The sequence below is a fragment of the Ctenocephalides felis genome, unplaced genomic scaffold (assembly GCF_003426905.1).
Source record: "Ctenocephalides felis isolate EL2017-DRISC unplaced genomic scaffold, ASM342690v1 CF-g0.4_SCAFFOLD_01170, whole genome shotgun sequence".
NCBI classification, from domain to species: Eukaryota; Metazoa; Arthropoda; class Insecta; order Siphonaptera; family Pulicidae; genus Ctenocephalides; species Ctenocephalides felis.
This window is the reverse complement of record NW_020537324.1, coordinates 9,799,863-9,822,930: the sequence shown is the minus strand read 5'-3', so window position 1 is coordinate 9,822,930 and position 23,068 is coordinate 9,799,863. Positions and strand designations below refer to the sequence as shown.

The window sequence follows — 23,068 nt, the reverse complement described above, 5'->3', positions numbered from 1 at the left end:
GTTTCAATAACTCTTTTATAATTAATTGTAATAAGTGGTCCTTTTTTAGTTTTTGCTAGTTTGCCAAAATTGTATGGCATAAAACCTCTATAAACATGACCCACCTTTGAGCAAGGTACCCATTCGATACTTCCACCACATTGCCAAATCTTGAAACTTAATTCAAAATTTTCTCCTCCCCAAACCAGTAAGCCTGGGTCATAAGCCCCAATTTGCAAAAAATATTCACGATTTATTGCAAATAGGCCACCTGCATGTGTAGGGCTTTTATAAGGCTCACTGTTATGTGCTCTGGTCTTAGTTTCACGATATGGAACCTCATTTTCCTTATACAACATTCCCCACTCAAAAATACCCCGGAAATGATGGCCATCACCATAAACAGGTCGGTATTCAAATGTTTTATGATCAATCCCATCAATAACCGGAACTGTCATAATAGTGCTATCTCTGTGAATGGGTGCTAAAAGTGGTGGCAACCAATTAGTGTTCACCTCACAGTGCGCATCTAAAAATATTATAACCTCTCCTGTTGCTTCTTCAGCACCACGAGATCGAGTTCGAATTAAACCTTCACGCTGATGATTTCTAATTAATCGAACTAGTCCTTTCCACTGTTTAATATAATTTTCCAATCTGACACCTAGGTGCTCTTTATCAGAGAAGTCATCAACTAACAATATTTCATGAAGAAGATAATCAGGACTTCTATTAATAACTGAATGTACAGTTCGCAAAAGAACAGACCACCCTTCATTATGGAACACTATAATTACACTAGTTTTAGGCAACTCTGTTGGGTAGTTCCAATGTTTACATTCTTCAAGTCGTGTATCTTTAATAGTACGATCTAAAGAAATTTCATCTGAACATACCATATTCATTCCATACTGTGATTCAGATTCAGCTACATCATTTTGTTGATCCTCCCTCAGGTTATGGGGCTTACCACCTTCACCTGGTCCTTCTCTTATCAGTGCATTCTTCGGTTCGAAATTACCCAATCCTACATGAATAAGAAATCAGCAATTGAATGAAAACTCATATAACCTCAAAAAAAATATAATTTACATCAAGTGAAAAATTTGTTGTCTCACCTTCGACCAGTTGAGGCCGATCTTTATTATTACTAGTACTTTTAAAAGCTGACGGCCATATAGATTTTCTTTCTTTCTGTATTGTCCATGTTAATAAAATGTAAAAAAGTGGTACAACTATCAAAGACGCGAGGGCTATGCGAAAAAATCGCCCACGACGCCACGAAGCAAAACGCATTTTTCGATGTTAGTTAATAATTCCATTAAATGATTTTCATACAATACTACTATCCACATTCAAATCCATTAAAATTAATTATATTCGGTTATTTGCCGACGTGTCTCGAATCTTTGACTGTTTAACATTTGATGTGGATCAGCTGTTTAGATGTGAAGATAGCAGTAATCCAAAGGCACACAACATTTTCTGCGCGAATTATTTTTCGCAATGGGAAAAGATAAATTTTTGCGCGATAAGGTGTAATTAAAACATAAATGAGCTTAAATAGGTATATTTTTAAAACAAATTAATCACAATTTCAAATCTTTAGTGTAACATTGTCTAATACATCAGCTAATTGCATAGCATGTTTAGCACTTTTTAGTTTTGCTTTCTTGATTTTTTTTGCTTCTATCTTCTTCATCTTATTTAATGTTTGATTTCCTACCAATGATAAAACTGGTTCTACTTTTGTTTTCTTAGTCTCTATGTTCTTTTTAGGTAATTTCTTCTTCTTCTTTTGTTGTACTACATTAATATTGCTAGAAATCTGGGGAACAACAAATTTCACATTCAAAATAAACCAAAAAATTTAGAAAAAGTTATAAAACTATTATCATGTGACTCACCAAGTCATCAGCTACATCATCTTCGTCCATCTTTTCTAAAATGTCAACTGGTCCTGTACTCTCAATCAATATACCTTCTTGATCATCACAATTTATTTGACCTGAAATATTTTAGTTTTAATTAAAAAATTAATGTAGTTTCTTATATCGAAATGCTAGGGATCTTAATTTTGAATAATAACACACAAAACTTCTTAAAGTATTGAATTCTGGTAACCAAATGTATTAAATGAATATTACCTATTGTTTCACATTCCATACTCTGGAAACTGTCAACATCAAATTCTTTTACATCATCTTGTTTCACAATGCTTGCACTTATATGGACACCTTCAGAAGATGGAGGCTCAGTATAATATCTAACTTTACCATTATTCCAATCTTCTAGCAAACCTCTTGCAGCTGCTGCTTGATCTGGTACTCCACCTTTTAATATTTTACCCATTCTAGCCGCTTTGAGAGCATAGAATTCCTTTGGTGTAGAAAACTCAACAATGTCATATAAATTACAAAGCATCTTTTTGTCTGCTCTTTGTAAAATTGCATTTGCAGGTGTAAATGGATCTTTAAGAGAACCAATACTCAAAGCATTTTTCAATGCAATGGAACTATCATTTGATTTGTTAGAATCAGCAAAAACTATTCCAGGGGAATCGAGAAGCTTTATTTTTGTATCAAGTTGAACTTCTTGCATTGCTTTTGTAACTCCAGGTGTAGCGCCCACATTACAAGCTCTGCTTCGAATTAAACTGTTGATCAGAGAACTTTTGCCAACATTTGGAAGACCAACAACACCTACTCGTATTGCCGTCTTTATTCCATTATTTCTGCAATAGTTGGCTAATAAGGACATCAAAAGTTCAGCTCCAACACATGTTGAACCTAAGTATAAAGAACATTAAATTTATATTAGAAAATAGTAAAATAATTATATAAAAATGACAACAAGTGTTTGAGATTATTATTACTCATACAATGTAATTTTGTCACACTAAATTAAATATTGATAACATAAGACTTTAACACTAAACTTAAAGATTAAAGATAGTATTTGATAACTAAACCTTGTAATGCTTTTTCATTTTTGCATTGTGCCATTTTCCTTCTTCCCAGTTGATTTGATTGGGATTGAGTCGAGGCTTTAAAAGGAACAGCAGGTACACTTTGTTTTAGATATTTTAACCATTTTTCTAGATTTGTTCTTGGTATTAAATCTATAATTAAAAATGGAAACAATATATACATACATAAAAAAGCTATAAATAAAAAGAATGTCATTTTCATTTAAATACCTGCTTTATTAAGAACTAAAACAAGTTTCTTGTTTTTAGCAGCTTTAATAGCATTTTCAACCTGTGTGCATCGTGTTCCTGTGTAGAAAGTGGATAAAATGACAATGATGCAATTATATACAATAAAAGTTTAAATTGCTATCAGATATAAAACTAATAATCTACTGAAGTTATTAAATATTATTGAATATTTTTTACCCAATGGATCTCTGGCATCTACAACTTCTAATATAACATCAGCTGCATCCAGAACTTTTTTAAATTCCTTATAATATGCCTTTAAAGAATTTTCTTGTTTCTTATCTGTTCCATATTTCTGATTATCAACACCTGATACTTCTAAAGCAGTATGTATCTGTCCTCTAACTTCTGCATTGTTTACCTGATACAATTTAGTTGATATATGTTAAATATATAAAGGACATATTTTATATTGCATTTAATTATGTGAAACCATTTGTTCTAGTGTTGTCTTTTTTTGCTGTGCTCGTTCTAGTTTGAGTTGCTCTCGTCTCTTCTGTTGTTCCTCTTCTTTTCTTTTTTTCATTTCTTCTGCTTCTCGAAGAATGTCTTCTTTGAAAGGACATATATTTGGAACTTGAATAAGCTTAGATTTCTTAGCTAAAAACAAAATTAATTGGTTTATTAAATTTTATTTTAGATCAATAAGTGCTTCAAAAATTATTTATATAATTACATGGCGGTTTCTTTTTATTAAGTTTTCTTTGTTTTTTATTGTGATCACGTACTTTCTTCTCAATTTTGTATCTTAAGCGTGCTGGTTGACGCTTTGACATTTTCTCTGAAAAGAGGTTAGGAAAATATTTATTATTGCCCGATAGTTATTCAACACTTGATATTTTCAAAAACTTACTTATTTTCACCATTTTGAAATATTAAATATTTTATAAGTAAAATACAAGCAATAAAGTAAATTAATACTTTCTATTAATTTCGAAGAAAAATTGCACGTGGTGTAAAAGATTAGAAAATCAAATGACAATGAGTGCCAATCAAAACACGAAGTTTTTACCAACTTAATACCTATTATTACCAACCTTCAAATCTACACGATTATAAATTTGAAAAACGGCGCTATATAAAAATGCAATACACCTTGCATTTATAACAATATTACAATTGTTATATATTGTATTGCATCGTATTATGTTCAAGTGTAAATAAATGAAAATATATATATTTATAAAATATTATAAAGTATAATATAATAATATAAAGTGTAATATGAAAAAAATAAAAGAAACAATTTTTGTATTATCCTATATTTTTAAATTTTGGAATATAATAAATATATTACATTATGCACCATACTCTAATCTTCTGACAGCCTTTTCTAGAGCACATAAATGTTCATCATATGCCTCAGGTCCAATGTCTCTCATTGCATTTGCTAAATTATAAATATATTCTTTATTGCTTCCACTGGGTCCATAAGCTGTAAATATCTGTTGTGCAATGTCTTCAATGCTCGCTTCACCAGCAAAAGACTCATTTTCAGGTGTTGCTACATAAATATATAGTTCAAATGGTTTACTGTTATCTTGACTATTTTCCTTTGGATAAAATTTAACAGTGGAGCGAATATAACCATTTTTTTCCCGATGATCCAAATGCTTAGTTACTTTTTCTACATCACAGTCTTTTATTTTATATGCGACACCCCACACTTTATCATTACTGTTTTTTGATAATAGTAGAGTGACTACTCTGCCGGGCTGTAAGGAATACATGATTTAATATCGCAGGTTAGATTGAATTGATGTAACTTGGTACTTATTTAAATTTATAGAAAATATGAATGTATAACATACTTTTTGTGGTATTCCCCTGTGGTCTATACTGTGTTGGTAAAATCTTCTATTATAACCTTTGATGTAACCTGTCAATTTTTTCTCATATGGAAAATCTACCTTCCAGACTAAAGAACCGTATCCGAACACCCACATCTTGTAATATATTTATGAATCGATTAATAACAAATCCAGAGCATTTCAAAACCGTTTAAATTTTTCCCACGACTTGATCGCATTGCAGTACCACGTCATTCTTCACAGTAAGCAATTATCCCTTCTTATCCACTGCCTAAAACATTTCATAGTATATGTAATTCTTAAATAAATTCTTAATTTTATTTCGGTTTCTTTTTTCAGCTGAACATCGTAGACTGGTTTTGTTACGATGCAATTTTAAAAATATTGCATCAACTTTGGTTTGGTTAACGGCCTTTTAAAATTGCATTACAAAAATGAACTATACATGATGTAGAACATCAAAACATTTTTTGCAATGATTGAGATAACTTTATACATTTAATTTTTCAAATAATATATTGAAATAATATATTAATTGAAATAATATAATAAAATTTATTTCTGTTTAACATCAACCATTTTGATGTTTTGAATGACGTTTCACTTTCCTATATTATAGATTATAGGTTACAATAATCCCAATTTATTTGTTTGTTAATAATATAATTTTAAAAATATTTTTAATTATAAAGCTTTAGCAAACAAAAATAAATTATTTTTTATGGTATTATGGTTTTAATTCTTGTAGAAGTTTACAAATAATTTGGTTGAAAAAGGAAATAATTTTCTGGTTTGTTCCACCTACTACTAAATTTGGTAGTAAATTATTAAACATTTACTAGATAGATTTTTACTGTTGATGTGAAACTCAATTTATTTACAAATAATGAATGATTTATCTGGCTTTAATTTACATTTTACAATAATCATGAAAATTAAGTTACAATATTAATTATCCTGTTTTGTTAATAGACTACCAAACACTTTATCTGGTACTATTTGCTTTTGAACTGGAGCATCCTTATATTCAGCAGTTTCTTCATATCCTTCTTTCTGTTCCGTGTCTGAATTCTCTTCCTTGTCTTCATCATCTTCATCCATATCTAATTCAATTTCATCAGGATTAATAACTTTAGATATTTTGTCATCCCTATTTGGCTGTCCTTGTGTTTCTCCCCGAACAAACATAATATTTGAAGGCTTAGCAAAACCAGCATTTCCTGATTGTATTTCAGCTGCAGCTTTTGCTTCTAACATTCTCATATTATCTCTTGCACCAGGAGCCAAATCAGCAACTGTACCAGCAGATAAGTTTGCTGAACTTAACATTTGAGCAGACATCATATTAACTTGAGTATTATAAGTAGCTTGTATACTCCGTTTAATCCTCAACATTTCTCTCATAGTATCTTCATTGCCATGTCTTATTTCAAATTCTTTCCAAGTTTGCCAAAAATCAGCAGTGATTCTAGGATCACACATTTGACTACAGTGAGAATATATTGCTCGAGCCCTGTCAATTTCACCTAATTTGGTTTCCATTTCAGCAAAGCGTTGGCACATTTCTCTTGCTTTATCTTCTGGTAATAGTTCAATTGCTTTTTCATATATTTGTCTCGTTTTGGGAACACCATAAATTTCTGCAGCCTTTTTAATGTATATATTAAACATTTGGAACATTTCTTCAGGTAGTACAGCAACTGTAGCTCGTTCATAAACAGCCATGGCATGTCGAGCTAATCCATGTTCCTCTTCTAATTTAGCATATAATAAGAATAATGATTTAGCAAATTGAGGAGGACATTTTTCTAGACATTGTTCAAATAAGTCTCTTGCTCTTTCCAACTTTGTACCACCATAACGATTTAAAAATTTTGATAAATAAGTATTCCAAATATCATAAACATTTGGCCATTTGAATTGTGCAATACCCTTTTCATAAGCTCTAAACGCTTCTTCAAAATAATTTTGTTCCTCCAAAAATAGTCCATAATTCATAATAATTTGTGGAGTGCATATTTTTAAATCTATAATTCTATCATATACAGCTTTACAAGATTTAAATGTTCCAAAGCTTTCTTCTAGATCTGCATACATTGACCATATTTTTAAAGATTTGTATAAACGCATTTGAACTGGTTCGGTATCATCATGATATGCTACTTTCCTTGATGGCATTGCTGTAGCTCTGTGCATTAGTTTTAAAGCATCTTCATAATTCTCATGACGAATTTCCATTTCTGCCCACTCGCACCAAACTGATGCTAGTTCATCTACTTTAACATATGGAACTAAAATAGCCTTTTCAAACACTAGTCTTGAATCATCAATCTGTCCATTTTTTTCATAAAATTTAGCAAATTCTACCCATAATGTAAACAATTTACCAACAGCTAATTTTGGTTGAACAGTTTGAACTGCTTCTGTATATGTGTTTATAATTTCATGAGGCTTGCCTTCATACAGTTTTACCCTTTTATGCCATTCAGGTACGTTATGAGGATTTTGGCGTAAAAGTACAGAATTCAGTAGCAGTAACCTTCGTTCCATTAAATGTTCAAATCGGGCAAGTCTCAATTCAAGATCAATATCATCATCTTCAGTGGGGTTTTGATTTTTAGAAGCTTCTTCCATACACTTACTTAAACTAAGTTCTTCAAACTGAGCATATGCATCAAAAACTTGTGTAAAATCTCTAACAGTAGTAACTGTTTGAATTGCTTCTTCATAAATATCTCGAGCGCGTTCAAATAACCCACTACGCACATAATAATCTGCTAAGGAATTCCATAAATGTCCTAACTGATCAGTATACCTTCTAAGACCACCTCGTATGATAGCATCAACATTTAGTGAATGTACTTTATGTGGATTTTTAGATATTAATTCACAAAGTTCATTCCACAGTTGATGATTAGATTTTCCATGTTTTGAAACAAAGGTATCACTATCAACAATTTTAGCTAACTGAATGGCTGCTTCATCTAACCAATCTATAGAAACCAAGTATTCTATGTACTCTTCGGCTTCTTCGGGGCATAATTTAAGGTATCTTCTAAAAACTCTTATAGCAGTTTCATGAATATCATGTTTCTTTATAAATGTAATGTATAAGGGCCAAATTCTATGATGTTGAGTAATTGGCAATGCTCTCAGAGCCCGATCAAACACTTGTCGAGTTCTTGTTATTAAACACTGATCTGTCATGAAAGAACAATAGTTCATCCATATCCTCGGCATTTTGTGCATGAAAACCAAGGCACGTTCAAATACATTATTGACTTCTTCAAACTGAGGATCTGTTATACATAGACCTTTCAATTGTTTTCGGCGAAGTTTTAAGTATTGATGCCAAATTTTATATGAACCTGGCAGTTCTTTCAAAGCCCTTTCATAAATTATGTTGATTATGTGCTTAGGTGCTTTCTTTTTGTGCTCAATATACCGTAACCAATGTTTTACAGAAAAAGCATTGCGTAAAATTTCTTCTTCGTACGCAATGTCATCTTCTTGGAATGATATATTAATATCACCCATTTTACTGGATACAGTCATTAAAATTCTAGTTGTTCTCAATGTAATAAAAACATTTAAATCTAAAGAAAATAAACTAAAACATTAAAGAACATGAAAAATTAAGTAAAAATCTGTGTTGGATTATAACCTAGTTTTGATGTTTGGCTTCTGTTTGACATATTGTGAGTAGAAATGGTTGCCAAAAGTCGAAAAAATTATCAGTAACGCCAACATTAAATATTGTCTCATGAAAACGCATTAAATTCAAATTTCAACTTTCAACAAATTCTACATTTTTAAAAATTGTTAGAGCGTTAGTGCTAAATATTCAAACTTATAAATAAATATAATACTTTGATTTCTTTTATTTTGCGATATAAATCAGTCTAACGATTAGACATTATTCTTTTTTTCATTTATTTATTAATATTTTCATATCTCAATCAGGCATGGGTGCCTGGTAAATTTTAAAAGCTTTAAAGATTGTTTACAGTCCAATTAACCCAACAGCTTATGAAACAAGTTCTGATTGCTGTTAAAAAAACAATAAAAAATTAAAAAAAACTTATCTGCGTTATCAAAAAATATCATCCTTATAATTATACATATACATAGCTTATAGCATAATTACCTTAACCGCTTTATAAAAACAAGGTTCAATTAATTGTTATCGTTCAAGATATTAATACATAAAGAAGATAATAAATGTCTTATTTTTTCAAATATTAAACTTCAAGTGTGTCATGATCATAAACATGTTGTAAAGGATCCAAATCATGTCAAAGCTTTTATGATTATAAAATGAGGCCGTTAGGTTAGAGTCAATATGAATAAACTCATTAAAACAAATTAAAAAATATGAGACAATCTTTGTATGATTTGTTCAGCTAGTTTGTTTAGGATTACTGATGGCTAAATTGGTAATAAAAATTATAAATAACAAATAACATTTAAGGATATGGTCACTGTACCAGAGGTCAAGAAAACAATAAAAAGAACACTTGAGGATATAATAACTTAAATATTTAAATAATAATTTTAATTACTGAATAATGTAAATATTTTACATATATTATAAGTATTATAGTTTTATGTATAATTTATTAACATAAAACTATATACTTTATTTTAGTTATACATGGAAAATATTTATAAATGCATGAAAGAATAACTATTCTTAATTATTATTAATTATTTAAATAAGAAGAACATATTGCATTTTATATAATATATTTCATTTTGTTTTAAGTACAAAAGGTTAAAAAATTACAGTAGTTAATTCATAAAATAATACATTAGATGTTTGTTGATCTATCAAATAGAAGATGTAATTTTATCAATTTTAAATTATCATTATAATAATAAATCTATTATCAAAATATGTTAATTTGAGTGAAATTTATGAATAAATTTCACCTACTTCTATGATTAATACCATCTAAGCGTACAATTTCAGTCATTTTAGGATTTTAAACGTAGACAATGGCGTAGATTTCGTAGGTATATTGGACTTGCTTAATTTTGTCAGCTACAACAGCCAAATGGATTTCAGATTGGCCGATTCCTCCGGAGACGATGAAAGCCTGTCCGACCTCAGAATCTTGTAGGACTTCGACAGAGGCGTAGGTGACGGAATAGGGTACTTTTCCGGGGAAGTTGAATTTCAGGGCAACATCTTGGCGGGTTGGGGCGTTGTATACATCAGTTGCGCCGACCATCAATTTGTCGCCTGGGAAAGACATAATAATTAATATATTGATAGAAATATTTTTTTTTAATTTCTTAGGATATAAAAGGTATCAATCGAGACTATTCATCTCGGATTAGCGGGAAGAGTCCTGGTATTGGACCTCATATGTTCAGGATTGCACCGGATTTTTGAAAAATATGGGTATCTCTACAATTACTTTTTAATAAAATTATAACCCAGCAAATATCTTAAAATAATATATTATATATATCATGAGTATGTTCAAATGAAACTAAACAAAAAAGCGAAGCAAATAGAAAATTGCTGAGTGCACAAACCAAAAGTTTGATTAAATTGCTTCACTTTAATGAGCAGAAACTACCTTTTTGATATTCACAAAAATTATAAAAAAAATTCTGACTGTCTGGCTAAATTTTTCATTAGACAAACGATAAGTTAGAAGTTGAAAAATGCACACCAAAACTATATATTTTACTAAAGGTAATTATGAAAAAAATGTACTAAAATTCATACGATGATTGATTGCTATTAGTCCAGTCATTATAGTAAGTTCACCTCGGAATTCGAGATACCCAAAACCTACAAATGATAGGTACACCCTACCATGTGTAGGTTTTGCGACAACTTTTTAGTGTCAATATACAAGTATTTACAGACTTACAGCTGGGTATCTCCAATTCTAAGATTCTTACCTAATTTAGGCTTAAATGACTGGAATATAAGTAGACGTAGTAACTCTACAAAATTAACATTCAGACTAAAAGACATTAATTTAAGTTGATCATATTTTTTCATTTCAAATCCTGAACAGTAAATTGTAGTTATGCTATCCATTGATATGATATAGGACCAAAGTTGAATATGAATATGAATTATATTTTTAATAAAATTATATATAACAAGTTCCATTTAAGGATACATTAAAAATCAGTTTTTTTGTATGAATAATTTTTTTTCTAAAAATTTCTGAGTACATACTTTTCTCTACAATGCATTGTAGAGAAATGGAACTTGGAACTCCTTAAATGGAACTTGTTATATATAATTTTATTAAAAATATAATTCATATTCATATTTAACTTTGGTCCTATATCATATCAATGGATAGCATAACTACAATTTACTGTTCAGGATTTGAAATGAAAAAATATGATCAACTTAAATTAATGTCTTTTAGTCTGAATGTTAATTTTGTAGAGTTACTGATCTCAAATTAATTATAAATTAAAAATTATAAATTATAAAATAATTAAAATTGCTTACCTTGTACTCTCTCCCCAAATTCATAAGTAGCTTTACCATCATCAATGTGGGTCTTGTCAGCGGGCTTGGCTTGCGGGTACTTCTTCAGAATTTCGCTATATAAATTAAATATTTATATTATAATAAAGTACAATAAAAATGGTTAAATAAATTTCAAAAAAATAATTACCTTTCACTGCTGAAAACCTCAACTTCTACGGACTTGTCCACTGGTAGACATGTGGAAAGAGTTGCAAAACACAACACAAACATTAAACCGTAGAATTTCATGATGATTGTTTAGTTAATATTCTAAAAGAATACTAAACGGTAAAAGCACTTTTAATTATGATAGCTTATATGGCTGTCATGCGGCAGTTCAAAATGAATATGCTCAATCAAGTAATTTCATATTCTTATATACCAAATTATAATCTCTTTACAACGAGATATTATGTACTTGTTTTTTGATCAGGGTGCGATATGATTTTAATTAACAGTAATTAATATATCGTTAAAGATAAATTTTGTATCAATAATATTTGTCTATTGAACAGTTCATTGAAAATATTGTTTACTACACTGTTTATTAAATTATCTAGATGTGATCTGGCGGTTTCGATTTTATCGCCAGTCGCACGGATACAAGATTAAACTCATATGTGCAAAACAAGGCACTTTTGCGAGAGTAAAGTCACATATATGCAAAACATGCTCGCTAATAAGGTAAACATAAAATCGTACTGTAGGTGTCTGCATAAACTGGATTCAATGGAATTATAACAAATAACTTAAATATTTATTTACTAAATCTAGACTTTTGATTGTGTATACCACGCTATGTACATAAATGCTTAGCAAAATTATGTTAACCATTGAAATCTCGGTAATACTAGTGTAATAAATTCTAAATTAAACATTTTGAAATTTTTTCAGAGCAAATTTGAAAATTTTGAGAGCATTTCTAACAATTTCTCTAGGATTACATCGCATTTCATTTATAATAAATCATATAATGATGCAAACTATACCATAAGACTAGAGTCGACTCTAGTTGCCTTGTCGAGTATTTTAATAAGACTTGCTTTTTCTCTACAAATCTATAATTATGAAATAAGTAAATATTCTGTAGGCCTATATAAACATTGAGCTTTATGAAACTTCAAAGAAATGTGTATTTTGGAATAGTTTTATTTACAAACGGTATGATCTTCTTAGTTTGCATCAGCATTATTTTATATGATGATTTTATATTATGATTTATCATAGCATAATTCGAGTATTTCTAGTTCAAATTTGCTGTAAAAAAATTCAAAATGTTTAATTTAAAATCAATAATTGTAGTTCTTTCTTAATATTTATGTATGTAATTTACTATTGTATAGAAAAAATTATTTATAGGAAATAATAAGGATAACTACTTTTTTGACAAATTCAATTTATCAAACAAACAAATACTATTAAAATTCGAGATATTTTGTAATTTTTAATGTTGATTGTACTTAGGATTCACAGAATTATATGACATTATAACAATATAATTTATATTATAATTTAACATAAAATTCACCTCGCATATAATTTACATTAAAAGTTACATATTACATGTAAATATTATTTTTTACGAATCTTAAATAATTAACAATAATATGCTTAGAAATTCAGCAAATAAGAAAATTGCCTGAATTTTAAGAAATTTGAATAATTCGATATTTTATTATTGCTCTAAGTTATATATGTGAATTTTATGTTCTAGGACTCCGAAATAGTTAAAAATAAATATTATATAAAAAACATAGTTTACATACTTTATTCTAAGTTATTAGTCAATTGAATAAGTTACATATCACAAGTTTAAATGTAAATTATATGTTCTGTGAATCTTAAATAATTAACAAAAATTTAGAAATCATATTGAACATTGAAGAGTATTAGGTAATTCGATATTTTATTGTTGTAAAATTTATACACGTAAAAAATATATGATCTGTGAATCCTAAATATAATTTAGAATAAATTTTAGAATTTAGAATAAATATAAGATTCACAGAACATAAAATTTACATCTATAACTTTATATGTTTCATCTGAATAATTATTAAAAATATTAAAAATTATACTGATTATAGGAATATTTAATAATTGCACATTTGAAATTGAAATTGAAACAGAAGTACACGTTTGCAGTCAACCTCATTATTTTCTACTAACTATTACTCGTAAATGCAATAGCTATTATCATTTATTATATGCAATAGTAAATTACATACATTATTATTATTCATAATGCTTTATTAAAATCGCAAAGACCAGACAAAATACATTAAACCTATGACGATTTTCACAGGACAATTGGTTTTAAGTGCACAATAAAATTTGTATATTCAATTATTCATTCTTATTCATAATTTCAATTCATTCAATTGATGAAATACTATCTTGATAGTTCGGCCACATACTTGGATGAATATTAAAAGGGCTTGTTAAAATCTAAGCAGCAATTATAAAATCCTAATCTATTTAATTGTTCCAATACAATTCGTGAGAAATATATTTTCACAAATAAATAAAATCATCATTAAATTGATTATAAAATATAATTATTTTCCACGTCAAACTTACTTTTTATGACACACAATTATCGTTCGATCACAACGACTGGGTGTCGTTGATTTTTATCATTCACTCCAAATCGTGTTACCATGAGACGCCTATTATAGATAAACCAATATGTAAAAATTTTCCTGTATTTTCATAATCGTTCACATATTTGCTAAAAAAATATTTAAATATTAAAACAGGTTAAATATATTACCTAAGTACCTTGAAAAAATAATTATACACTGATTCATGTAAGTAAAAAAATTATAGGTGATAGTAGAAGGTCTTTCAAATTATTTTATTTTTTAAATATTGGGTTTTAACATAGTCAACAATCATTTATGATCATTTATCATTTATTATTATTATTATTATTATTATTATGACCTCCCCAAAGGATGTTATATTTCTTAATGACCTTTTATAACCTTCGACCTTGACCTTAATCTTATATTGCAAGAACCCTAGTAGAGGCTGGTGGGGAGATGGCTTTAGCACTGAGGGTTATGCAACCTTTTGGCGACATTACAATATGCCTATTGTAAGGTCTTTCAAATTATTTTATTTTTTAAATATTGAGTTTTAACATAGTCAACAATCATTTATGATCATTTATTATTTAACTTTTAACAAAAAATCTAAGGGCTCGAGCCTAGATCCGGTGGACCTCCCCAGAGGATGTTATATTTCTTAATGACCTTCTATAACTTTCGACCTTGACCTTATATTGCACTGAGGGTTATGCAACCTTTTGTCGACATTACAATATGCCTATTGTCGTTACAAAATATTATGATTTTATTTTTCTGAACTCATAATTTAATTTTTAGCGAGTGTTTATATAATTGCATAAACACGTGAGATTAAATAAAAACTTTCGTTTTTTGTTAATCCCGAAGAATAGATATCTTAAAACTCCAAAACGTAGAAATAATTATAATTTTTTTTTGAAAAAAAAGAGGCGTTTTATAAAAATCAAAAACAAGCTATATATTTTTATGATGAATATGTGTATATATAAAATACATTCTTTATGATTTCATTTTACTGAACTCTGAACCCTTTCCTTTTTTTCAAAAAAATATTTACTTAATTTTTTCTTTATAATTATTTATGTTTTCAAGATATTTTCAAGATGTATATGGAATGTATTCCTTCTTCAAGAACTGTTAAAATTGAAGGAAATTTAATATTACCATTGAAGTGTTTAAAGGAAAAATGTTTGAAAATTAGACTTGCTAAAAATAAAATGATAATAATCCATTTAGAACTTTAATTGATATCATTATAATGATCTGGATTACAGTAGGTGTGCATAGATGCGTTTATAATATGAAAGAACATCGTGTAATTATTCTAAAAATATTTGAAATAACTAAATCAAATAATTATCTAATACTTTACATGTGTTTTAAATATCATAGAAAACTTCGACCTGTTCAATTAACAAAAATAAATGAACATGTTCGAACCTTATTTGTACAACGGTATTCTCAGAAATATTATCCTATAAGAAGCGAATGATGTTCCGATTTATGATTCATAGAACGTGCTTACATGTTGAAATAAGAAAATATTACAGGTCAATAATCTCCAGAAGAAAATTATGTTATTATAAACACCGTAATATTTTGATCTTGAAGTGTACTTTGTTTTTTCTTAAATTAGGCATATTATTTTGTCCTATAAAATATTATTAATACTTGTACTTATCGCTTGGATAGTGTTAAGGCGGAATTTTGTATTATTCATTATGCAAATATACATAATTATTAAAGTATTTATTCTAGTTATCAGTGCCAAACCTAGTATTAGATCATGTTCTTAAGAAAAAATACGCAAGTTTGAAGTAAATTATTATGGGATCGAAATTAGAGGAATTAGTACATAAATAAGATAAAGTGCCGATAGTCGTTTCAAGCGATATTGACTTTTAAATATTTTACCTTCAATGTATTATGGTAATTTACGCTTTGATAAAACTTGGTTAAGATTGAAATTTTATAAAAAAAAATTGATCTTTCTTATTTCTTTAGACTTGAAAAATCCAAAGTACGAGCTCTTCATTTGAAATAGAAAATGCTTTTGTGATTCTTAATAGTAAAAAATGTCTTAACTGGAGATGCTGTGTTTTTTTAAATAATTATTTAAATAGTTAGTGTTAAAAGGAGAATCATAAAAATAAATAGTTCAAATAATCAAATTCAAATTTCGAGCCACAAATGTTGTCCGAGTGTTAGATCTGGCAATACTTCAGATTAGACAACACAATGAGCCTGAAGTCAATTCACAACCAATCAAATTAGTTGTTTTTGTTTTTGAATGCGCGAGTGTGTGACTTATGCGTGAGTAATAGGTGTAATTAAAACATACCAGGATACGTAAGCTACAGAATAAGGTTACACCATTGTGATTAAATATGTGCCTTAGATCAAGAAACAGTTAATATGGTGTTAAATACGAACCTCAGGGATAAGTGGATCGCTGAAACTTACGCTTATAAACTGAATCTGTGGCTAAAATGGCTACCGAAATGTGGTCGTGCTCTTGTTGTCCAGAGGCATTTACATGCTGGCTACGCTTTAAATTGACACCTGAAGAGATAGAACAGCGTATGAAAAGTCGGGAAATTGATCGTGTCATCGAAAAAGATAAACAGACTTATAAACGCCAAGTTAAACTGTTGCTTCTAGGCGCGGGTGAAAGTGGAAAATCTACTTTTCTGAAGCAAATGCGAATTATCCACGGCGTTCAATTCGAGCCAGAACTTATTAAGGAATACCAACATGTCATTTATCAAAATATTGTTAGAGGAATGCAGGTGCTCATTGATGCACGGGACAAATTAAATATTAAATGGGAGTGCCCCTCAAATCAAGTGCCTTCTGACCAAGTCAGGACGTTTCTTACTGGGCACAATCTTGACATGAAATTATTCCAAGAATATTCTAGGCCAATTGAAATGCTTTGGCAAGACAAAGCAATAAAGCAAGCTTATGACAGGCGTAGGGAATTTCAGCTTGTAAGTGTCTCAAAATCACATATTTATTTCAGCAATATAAATATTACATTATCCGAGTGCATTCTGATTTGTGCAACCCTTTATTGTAAAACATTAGTGATAAATGATGCAAGAGTATTATGAAATTTCTTCATAGCGATTGGTTTAAGAGCACAATCAAAAATACAATATAGTTAATCCATATTTCCTTATTATTCATAAAACTACTTAATTGCCTACATAGACAATATGTCATTTTTGTCTTAGTTCTTTTATATTTCTGAGTTTAAATTTGAAATGATTGAACTATATAATTATCTTTTTAGAGTGATTCAGTACAATATTTCCTGGATGAGATAAAGCGCATTTCATGCAATGATTATTTACCAACACACAAAGATATCTTGCATTGTCGGAAAGCCACAAAAGGAATTTTTGAATTCTCAATAAGAATTAATAACATACCATTTTTGTTTGTTGATGTTGGTGGCCAAAGGACACAACGCCAGAAATGGACACAATGCTTTGATTCTGTCACATCAATACTTTTCCTAGTCTCCTCTTCTGAGTTTGATCAGGTTTTATCAGAGGACAGGTAATATATGAATACCTAGTGACAGAAATATATGAAAAATATAAATATGAATAAAATGTCAATCAAGTTACAAAATGAATATAAAGAATAACTTTAATAAATAGTAAATTATCCCATCAACATTTTTCAAACTTTAATAGTTTTCACATTGCATTCAAATGATTATTTTCATTAAACTTGAAATTTTCATTAGTTTTTATTTGTTTCCATCACTTGTTTCAGCATATGACATATTACTATTGTTTTATTGCAGAAAAACCAATAGACTCGAGGAGTCCAGGAATATATTTGATACTATAGTCAACAACATACACTTCAGTGGAATTTCCATAATTTTATTCTTGAATAAATCAGATCTGCTGGTAAAAAAAGTAACAAATCCTGATACTGATATTCGCTGGTATTATCCTCAGTTCACTGGTAATTCACATTCTGTGCATGATGTACAGGCTTTTATATTATCAATGTTTACTAGAGTTAAGAAAAATCCCAAAATGTCTTTATACCACCATTTTACAACTGCGGTGGATACACAAAATATTGAAGTTGTTTTCAATTCTGTCAAAGACACAATACTGCATAGAAATTTAGAATCTCTAATGTTGCAATAACGATATGAATTAATTTTATATCATGTATTTTTACAATATGAATTTATCGTTGCAATGTGCGCTTCCTTCAAATAATTTTCTATTTAATGACTGCCTAACATTTTGAGTAAAGCCATTCATTTATATTGAAAATATAAAAAAGTGCCTTTAACACAGGAATCCTCTGAATAGTTACAAATTATTGTCAGTCATTACACAAAATAAAGTAAGACAGCTTATTTGTAATAATAAGTGCCTTAAAAGACCCATAATACTCAAATCTTGAATATATTTATATTACATAGTGCACAAATAACAATTTGCTAAATATATTTTTCTGAGACCAAAAATATTTACACAAGCTCGATTTAGTAAATTTCATACAATAATAAATGGAGCCTTCAAAAAAAATATTTATTTTTGGTTCACTGAGTATTTATAAATTTAGAAAATGTAAAATATTGTAAGGATATATTTAATGTAAATACTACATAGGATTGCATTTAAATATATTGAAAGTTTTTTTTTGGTAATTGATATTATTGATAACAAAATGTGATGTAAATAAAAATAAATTTATTATCTTGTTCAAATGTTAATATAATTTATGTTACTACAGGTGTTATTTTAGTTTTATATCAAATTGTTCAAATAGATTTATTTACACGAGATAGAACTTTGTTTTCATATCTACATTATGAAGTGAATAAAATTGAATATATTTATATTACCACATTACAGTAGAAAATCTATCTTTATATTTGTTATAATTTATCAAAGACAAAGCCGTTACACTTGTGGGTGAAAAACATTCCAATTTCGACTGTGCAAACTCAAAAATTGTATAATAAATAATACTTTTATATATTTAAAGAGATTAATATCTTTTGTCTGTTTGTGTAAGCTGTGTATGTTTGCATGCGTACGTTCTAGTTTATTTTTATTCATTGTGAATTTAAGTGATGTATTTGTTTGCACTTTCTAAAAATTGTTAAAAAACAAAAGAGATATATATATATATATATATATATATATATATATATATATATATATATATATATATATATATCATATGAGTATTCAAATATAACATACTCAAAAATATTTTCATTGAGTATATGTATAAATTGCATGTTATTTATATCATAATTATTTAATTGTTACACACACATATATATTTTGTTTGACTTATTTATCGCAAAATAATTCTTAAATTGAAATTATTTTATATTAAATTGATTCTTTTCGAATTTTTGAAATATATTTATCATAAATAAAAATAAGCAGCTATGTTAAATGGAAAATTGCAAATAAATAGTTAAATAACGATACAAAATATATTACTAACAGAATATACCTGATCAAATTATATATGTTGTATATATGTAACAAAAAATCAACATCATTGTAACTCATTTTTTGTAAAATATTTATCTGTAAATACAATAATAAATATTTTATACTAAACTACGACTGTTTCATGCTTCGACTATTTCTGAGACTAAGCAGTTTCGATCTTTTGTATCGAATGTTTTAATATACTTTTAAGTCTGAGGAAAAATTTATTTTAAGGAAATAAGAGGTAAAAAACACTATATATATATATATATATATATATATATATATATATTTATAATCCTGTTTTCACGGGGCATTGAATAAGCATTTCATTTATACATTTTACACTATTTTTAACATGAACGATACAATTTGGAATTTGATTTATTGTCGTCGCCAACGGAATTAGGATAATTATACAATAAGAAATATTTTGCATTCATACATTCACATTGTAAAATTTCTGTTTTTTACAAATTTCTTAAAATGCCCCCATATTCTAGGAAATCCGTATGCCTCAAACAAAATAAAAGGCCCTTCCTAACATTGATTCAATTTATATTGCTATACAATACACATGCATAAATGACATTATTATATTATATCTACTAACCTGCAGAAAGGTCTTCCAACTTCCAACAAACACAGAATGAAACATTTTTAAAGATAAAACTTTTTATGCTCACTTTTGAATGTCAGTTTGCACTATAAGTCAGGAGATGTTGAACAATATTTACATTCGCGCCACTGCAGAGGAAATGCGCAACTAGCAAGTAAAATAATGGTGAAGTTGTATGCAATTCGTATACAAACCGTAATATACTTTGTTAGGGTACGTCCATCAATCACGTGATCAATTTTTTAAGAATTTTTGCCCCCTCCCCACAGTAATACGTTCGATATTTATAATTAACCCTCCACCTCCACAAACATCACGTGTAGTTTTAGTTACGTAAAATTTTGCGAACAAATTTTTCGAACTTACGACAAAAACGTAAAATTTTTGTTTTTATTTTGAAAATTTAGATTGATATCTTACTAAACCGCTCCCTCTAAAAACCACCCTCCCCCTAAAAGCCTCACGTGATTAATGGACGCACCCTTAGATGAAAGAAAAGTATGGAAGCACCCTTATTGAGTCTAAAAGAATATGCAGATTTAATTTTAAATTTATTCCGTGTAAACTATCACATACATTATCAATCTAATCAAATAATCAATTAGTCAGAATAACGTCTAAATAAACTAAGAGTAAATTGTTGAAACATTTTTAAATCCATAAAATTGAGCAGCAAAAGACAAGGTGTATGTAGATGTCGCACTAATCAATACATGCATCTGTTTTTGACCAATACCGCCTCCAATGATCATTGCACTTCCTGCTCCATCGTGGACGGCCAAAATGTTAACATAAGTAACTGGATATCCAGGCAAACCTTTTTTGGGATGGCTTGCTGCCAAAGACATGTCCATCGGGAAAGGCGATGTGAAAAAATCGGAAGGCGAATCGACAAGTACATCACCTACGGAGAAATAATTATTTAATAAATGATCATTTTATAAAAATTATGTTAATCTAAACGTTTGGAACTGGAAAATCTAGATTAAGTAGCATTATGTCTTAGCAAAAGCTAATCAGCAGCAAAATCCAAAGGTTTTGGAATTCGTAATCTGTGGATTATATAGAAACAACTTGGCTGATAGTTAGGCAAAACTAATCACTGCGAGTCATTATCCAGTAATTCATCAAACAACTCTTAAATTTTTGAAATCGATGCACCCAAGTTTTGGCTCACTTGTGAGTATCACAAATCAACTTTGGTATCAATTGAATTGTTTAACAATTCAGAATAACTTAAAATTCCAGGAAACAAAATTAGCAAATCTGATTCTCTAGTTACTTAAAGGTCGAGTTAAAATTCTAATTAATTACTACCTGATTGTCTTTGTCCATATGTGTAAAGTTTTGAACCTCTTGCTCCATCAACAGCAATGATTTCTTCGTTCATTGGTATGGCATCTGGATACTTGGCCAAAATTTCACTAATAAAATAATAAAATTCAATCACAGTCCAAATCTAAATAAACGATTTTTATAAATATTATTAAAGTCTTCATAAACTAACCTTTTATCAGCAAATACTTCAATATTTACTGAGTTTTCCACCGGCACACACATGGAAACCGCCAAAGAGCATAATACCACAAATGTGGGAAGTTTGTACATGGTTGCAGAAGCTTATGGAACTACTATAAAATATATGCAAAATTCACACTGCCTTTATTTTATATATAAATTCTATCAGTATTCTAAGATTATCCATATCTCACATCCGGTTTTTATCTAAAAAAACTAATCCAATTCTGTCACATCGCAAAAACTTAATGTATTATCAATGTATCTTGTACAATCTTTTAATATAATATCATGTCAGGATGATACGGTTTTATATATTATCAATTTTGGTATGAATCAGTGCCAATGATCGAGATAGATCTAAAATTAATTCTTTGAAAGAAAACAATTCTTATCTGTCGATAATGAAAAGTCAGTATCTTTGTAGAAAAAAGATTATTTGTTTAGATATTATTTTAAAACAATCTGAAATCTGTGCTTTGTATGAAACAAACTCTCATAGTTACATGATTATTATATCAAACGACATCTTATATTAGTGAGGGTCATTTTTTGGTCATTGGGAAACTTTGCAATTCTGGATTTATAAGTTACTTCAAGAAAATTTATGAAGAAACCATAGCCAGGAAGAATATTTCGAGTCAATAAAAAATTAACTTTTTTAAAGAAACCATAGCTCGGAAGCGAAATTTTCAATAAAGATTTTTCCCCATTTATATTTAAATATCAACTCACAAGTATCTCTTGTTTTCTTGTCTGGAAATTTGCATGATGTTAAGTTGATTGAAGAACAATAAATTTTCATTAAAAAATTAAAATTTATTTATTTAAAAACCATACCATTCACAATTGTAATTAAAAGTTCTGGTATCATATGCACTGACTACTATTTTGATTTCCCTCTGACCAATTCCTCCACTCACAACATGAACTTCCCCGTCTTTTGTATCTTGGGTAATTTTGATATCAACAAAGGTTAAGATTGCTCCTTCGCCTTCGGAAGGATATGTTAAAGTCATCTCAACATCTTGGGGAGTTGGCCAGGAATGCGAATCATAAGCTTCTCCCACTAAATGATCACCTGGATAAGACGATACATTATGATTCATTCATCAACTGAATCTAGTATAAATTTCATTATAAAAATCATAATTAAAATTAATCTATTTTCTATGAAAAAATACAGAGTTAAATTAGAAACACTTTTTACCTGGTTGATTTGTTCCTAAGATGTAATGATTTTGTTTTCTAGTTTGTACTTCATTGATTGATATTGGACTCCATTGCTTGGTACTGAAAATATAGTATATAATTAGTAGGTTATTTT

At 28.7% G+C, this 23,068-nt stretch overlaps 6 protein-coding genes across 8 annotated transcripts; 1 reads left to right on the top strand and 5 right to left on the bottom strand.

The window, feature by feature from the left end:
* Positions 1 to 2: 2 nt before the first annotated feature.
* Positions 3 to 1,407, bottom strand: LOC113366158 (N-acetylgalactosaminyltransferase 7-like; the record flags this gene model as incomplete). The annotated part of the gene is made up of 2 exons (XM_026607722.1): positions 1,098 to 1,407; positions 3 to 1,006 (listed from the first exon to the last, which is right to left on the bottom strand). Coding segments are annotated over exons 1-2 (1,182 nt in total), but the record flags the coding sequence as incomplete, so codon positions are not given.
* A 128-nt stretch (positions 1,408 to 1,535) lies between these two features.
* On the bottom strand, positions 1,536 to 4,166 carry LOC113368158 (guanine nucleotide-binding protein-like 3 homolog). Its single transcript, XM_026609727.1, has 9 exons — positions 4,053 to 4,166; positions 3,876 to 3,980; positions 3,633 to 3,799; positions 3,377 to 3,560; positions 3,179 to 3,256; positions 2,951 to 3,100; positions 2,127 to 2,768; positions 1,887 to 1,987; positions 1,536 to 1,807 (listed from the first exon to the last, which is right to left on the bottom strand). The coding sequence occupies exons 1-9, from the start codon at positions 4,063 to 4,065 to the stop codon at positions 1,577 to 1,579; spliced, it is 1,671 nt and encodes a 556-aa protein (XP_026465512.1). The 5' UTR covers positions 4,066 to 4,166; the 3' UTR covers positions 1,536 to 1,576.
* Positions 4,167 to 4,497: 331 nt separating this feature from the next.
* On the bottom strand, positions 4,498 to 5,501 carry LOC113366156 (putative glutathione-specific gamma-glutamylcyclotransferase 2). The gene is made up of 2 exons (XM_026607721.1): positions 5,011 to 5,501; positions 4,498 to 4,914 (listed from the first exon to the last, which is right to left on the bottom strand). Exons 1-2 carry the CDS (start codon positions 5,143 to 5,145, stop codon positions 4,498 to 4,500), a joined length of 552 nt encoding a protein of 183 aa, XP_026463506.1. The 5' UTR covers positions 5,146 to 5,501.
* A 457-nt stretch (positions 5,502 to 5,958) lies between these two features.
* LOC113366146 (pre-mRNA-splicing factor SYF1-like) lies at positions 5,959 to 8,697 on the bottom strand. Its single transcript, XM_026607710.1, has one exon. It carries the CDS (start codon positions 8,563 to 8,565, stop codon positions 5,959 to 5,961), a length of 2,607 nt encoding a protein of 868 aa, XP_026463495.1. The 5' UTR covers positions 8,566 to 8,697.
* Positions 8,698 to 9,907: 1,210 nt separating this feature from the next.
* Positions 9,908 to 14,198, bottom strand: LOC113368160. 3 transcript variants are annotated; one of them, XM_026609729.1, is made up of 4 exons: positions 14,102 to 14,198; positions 11,670 to 11,791; positions 11,501 to 11,595; positions 9,908 to 10,255 (listed from the first exon to the last, which is right to left on the bottom strand). In XM_026609729.1, exons 2-4 carry the CDS (start codon positions 11,768 to 11,770, stop codon positions 9,996 to 9,998), a joined length of 456 nt encoding a protein of 151 aa, XP_026465514.1. In that variant the 5' UTR covers positions 11,771 to 11,791; positions 14,102 to 14,198; the 3' UTR covers positions 9,908 to 9,995. The 3 variants fall into 3 exon arrangements, with proteins under 3 accessions (XP_026465514.1, XP_026465515.1, XP_026465516.1); XM_026609731.1 differs by having other exon boundaries at positions 9,977 to 10,255; positions 11,670 to 11,709; positions 14,102 to 14,120; XM_026609730.1 differs by lacking the exon at positions 14,102 to 14,198 and having other exon boundaries at positions 9,974 to 10,255; positions 11,670 to 11,926.
* Positions 14,199 to 16,406: 2,208 nt separating this feature from the next.
* On the top strand, positions 16,407 to 18,622 carry LOC113368159 (guanine nucleotide-binding protein subunit alpha homolog). Its single transcript, XM_026609728.1, has 3 exons — positions 16,407 to 17,102; positions 17,408 to 17,676; positions 17,930 to 18,622. The coding sequence occupies exons 1-3, from the start codon at positions 16,602 to 16,604 to the stop codon at positions 18,285 to 18,287; spliced, it is 1,128 nt and encodes a 375-aa protein (XP_026465513.1). The 5' UTR covers positions 16,407 to 16,601; the 3' UTR covers positions 18,288 to 18,622.
* The last annotated feature ends 4,446 nt before the right edge of the window (positions 18,623 to 23,068 follow it).

What these genes read in the sequence shown, in the direction of transcription:
- LOC113368160 (XM_026609729.1), bottom strand. Translation starts at nt 11,770, where the DNA reads ATGAAATTCTACGGTTTAATGTTTGTGTTGTGTTTTGCAACTCTTTCC. An exon ending in GAGGTTTTCAGCAGTGAAAG is followed by an intron (nt 11,596 to 11,669) that starts GTAATTATTTTT and finishes TAATTTATATAG; the next exon opens with CGAAATTCTGAAGAAGTACC. An exon ending in ATTTGGGGAGAGAGTACAAG is followed by an intron (nt 10,256 to 11,500) that starts GTAAGCAATTTT and finishes TGTCTTTCCCAG; the next exon opens with GCGACAAATTGATGGTCGGC.
- LOC113366146 (XM_026607710.1), bottom strand. Translation starts at nt 8,565, where the DNA reads ATGACTGTATCCAGTAAAATGGGTGATATTAATATATCATTCCAAGAA.
- LOC113368159 (XM_026609728.1), top strand. Translation starts at nt 16,602, where the DNA reads ATGGCTACCGAAATGTGGTCGTGCTCTTGTTGTCCAGAGGCATTTACA. An exon ending in GGCGTAGGGAATTTCAGCTT is followed by an intron (nt 17,103 to 17,407) that starts GTAAGTGTCTCA and finishes TTATCTTTTTAG; the next exon opens with AGTGATTCAGTACAATATTT. An exon ending in CAGGTTTTATCAGAGGACAG is followed by an intron (nt 17,677 to 17,929) that starts GTAATATATGAA and finishes GTTTTATTGCAG; the next exon opens with AAAAACCAATAGACTCGAGG.
- LOC113368158 (XM_026609727.1), bottom strand. An exon ending in AGACAACACTAGAACAAATG is followed by an intron (nt 3,561 to 3,632) that starts GTTTCACATAAT and finishes AAATTGTATCAG; the next exon opens with GTAAACAATGCAGAAGTTAG. An exon ending in AAATGAAAAAGCATTACAAG is followed by an intron (nt 2,769 to 2,950) that starts GTTTAGTTATCA and finishes CTTTATACTTAG; the next exon opens with GTTCAACATGTGTTGGAGCT.
- LOC113366156 (XM_026607721.1), bottom strand. Translation starts at nt 5,145, where the DNA reads ATGTGGGTGTTCGGATACGGTTCTTTAGTCTGGAAGGTAGATTTTCCA. An exon ending in ACAGGGGAATACCACAAAAA is followed by an intron (nt 4,915 to 5,010) that starts GTATGTTATACA and finishes TATTCCTTACAG; the next exon opens with CCCGGCAGAGTAGTCACTCT.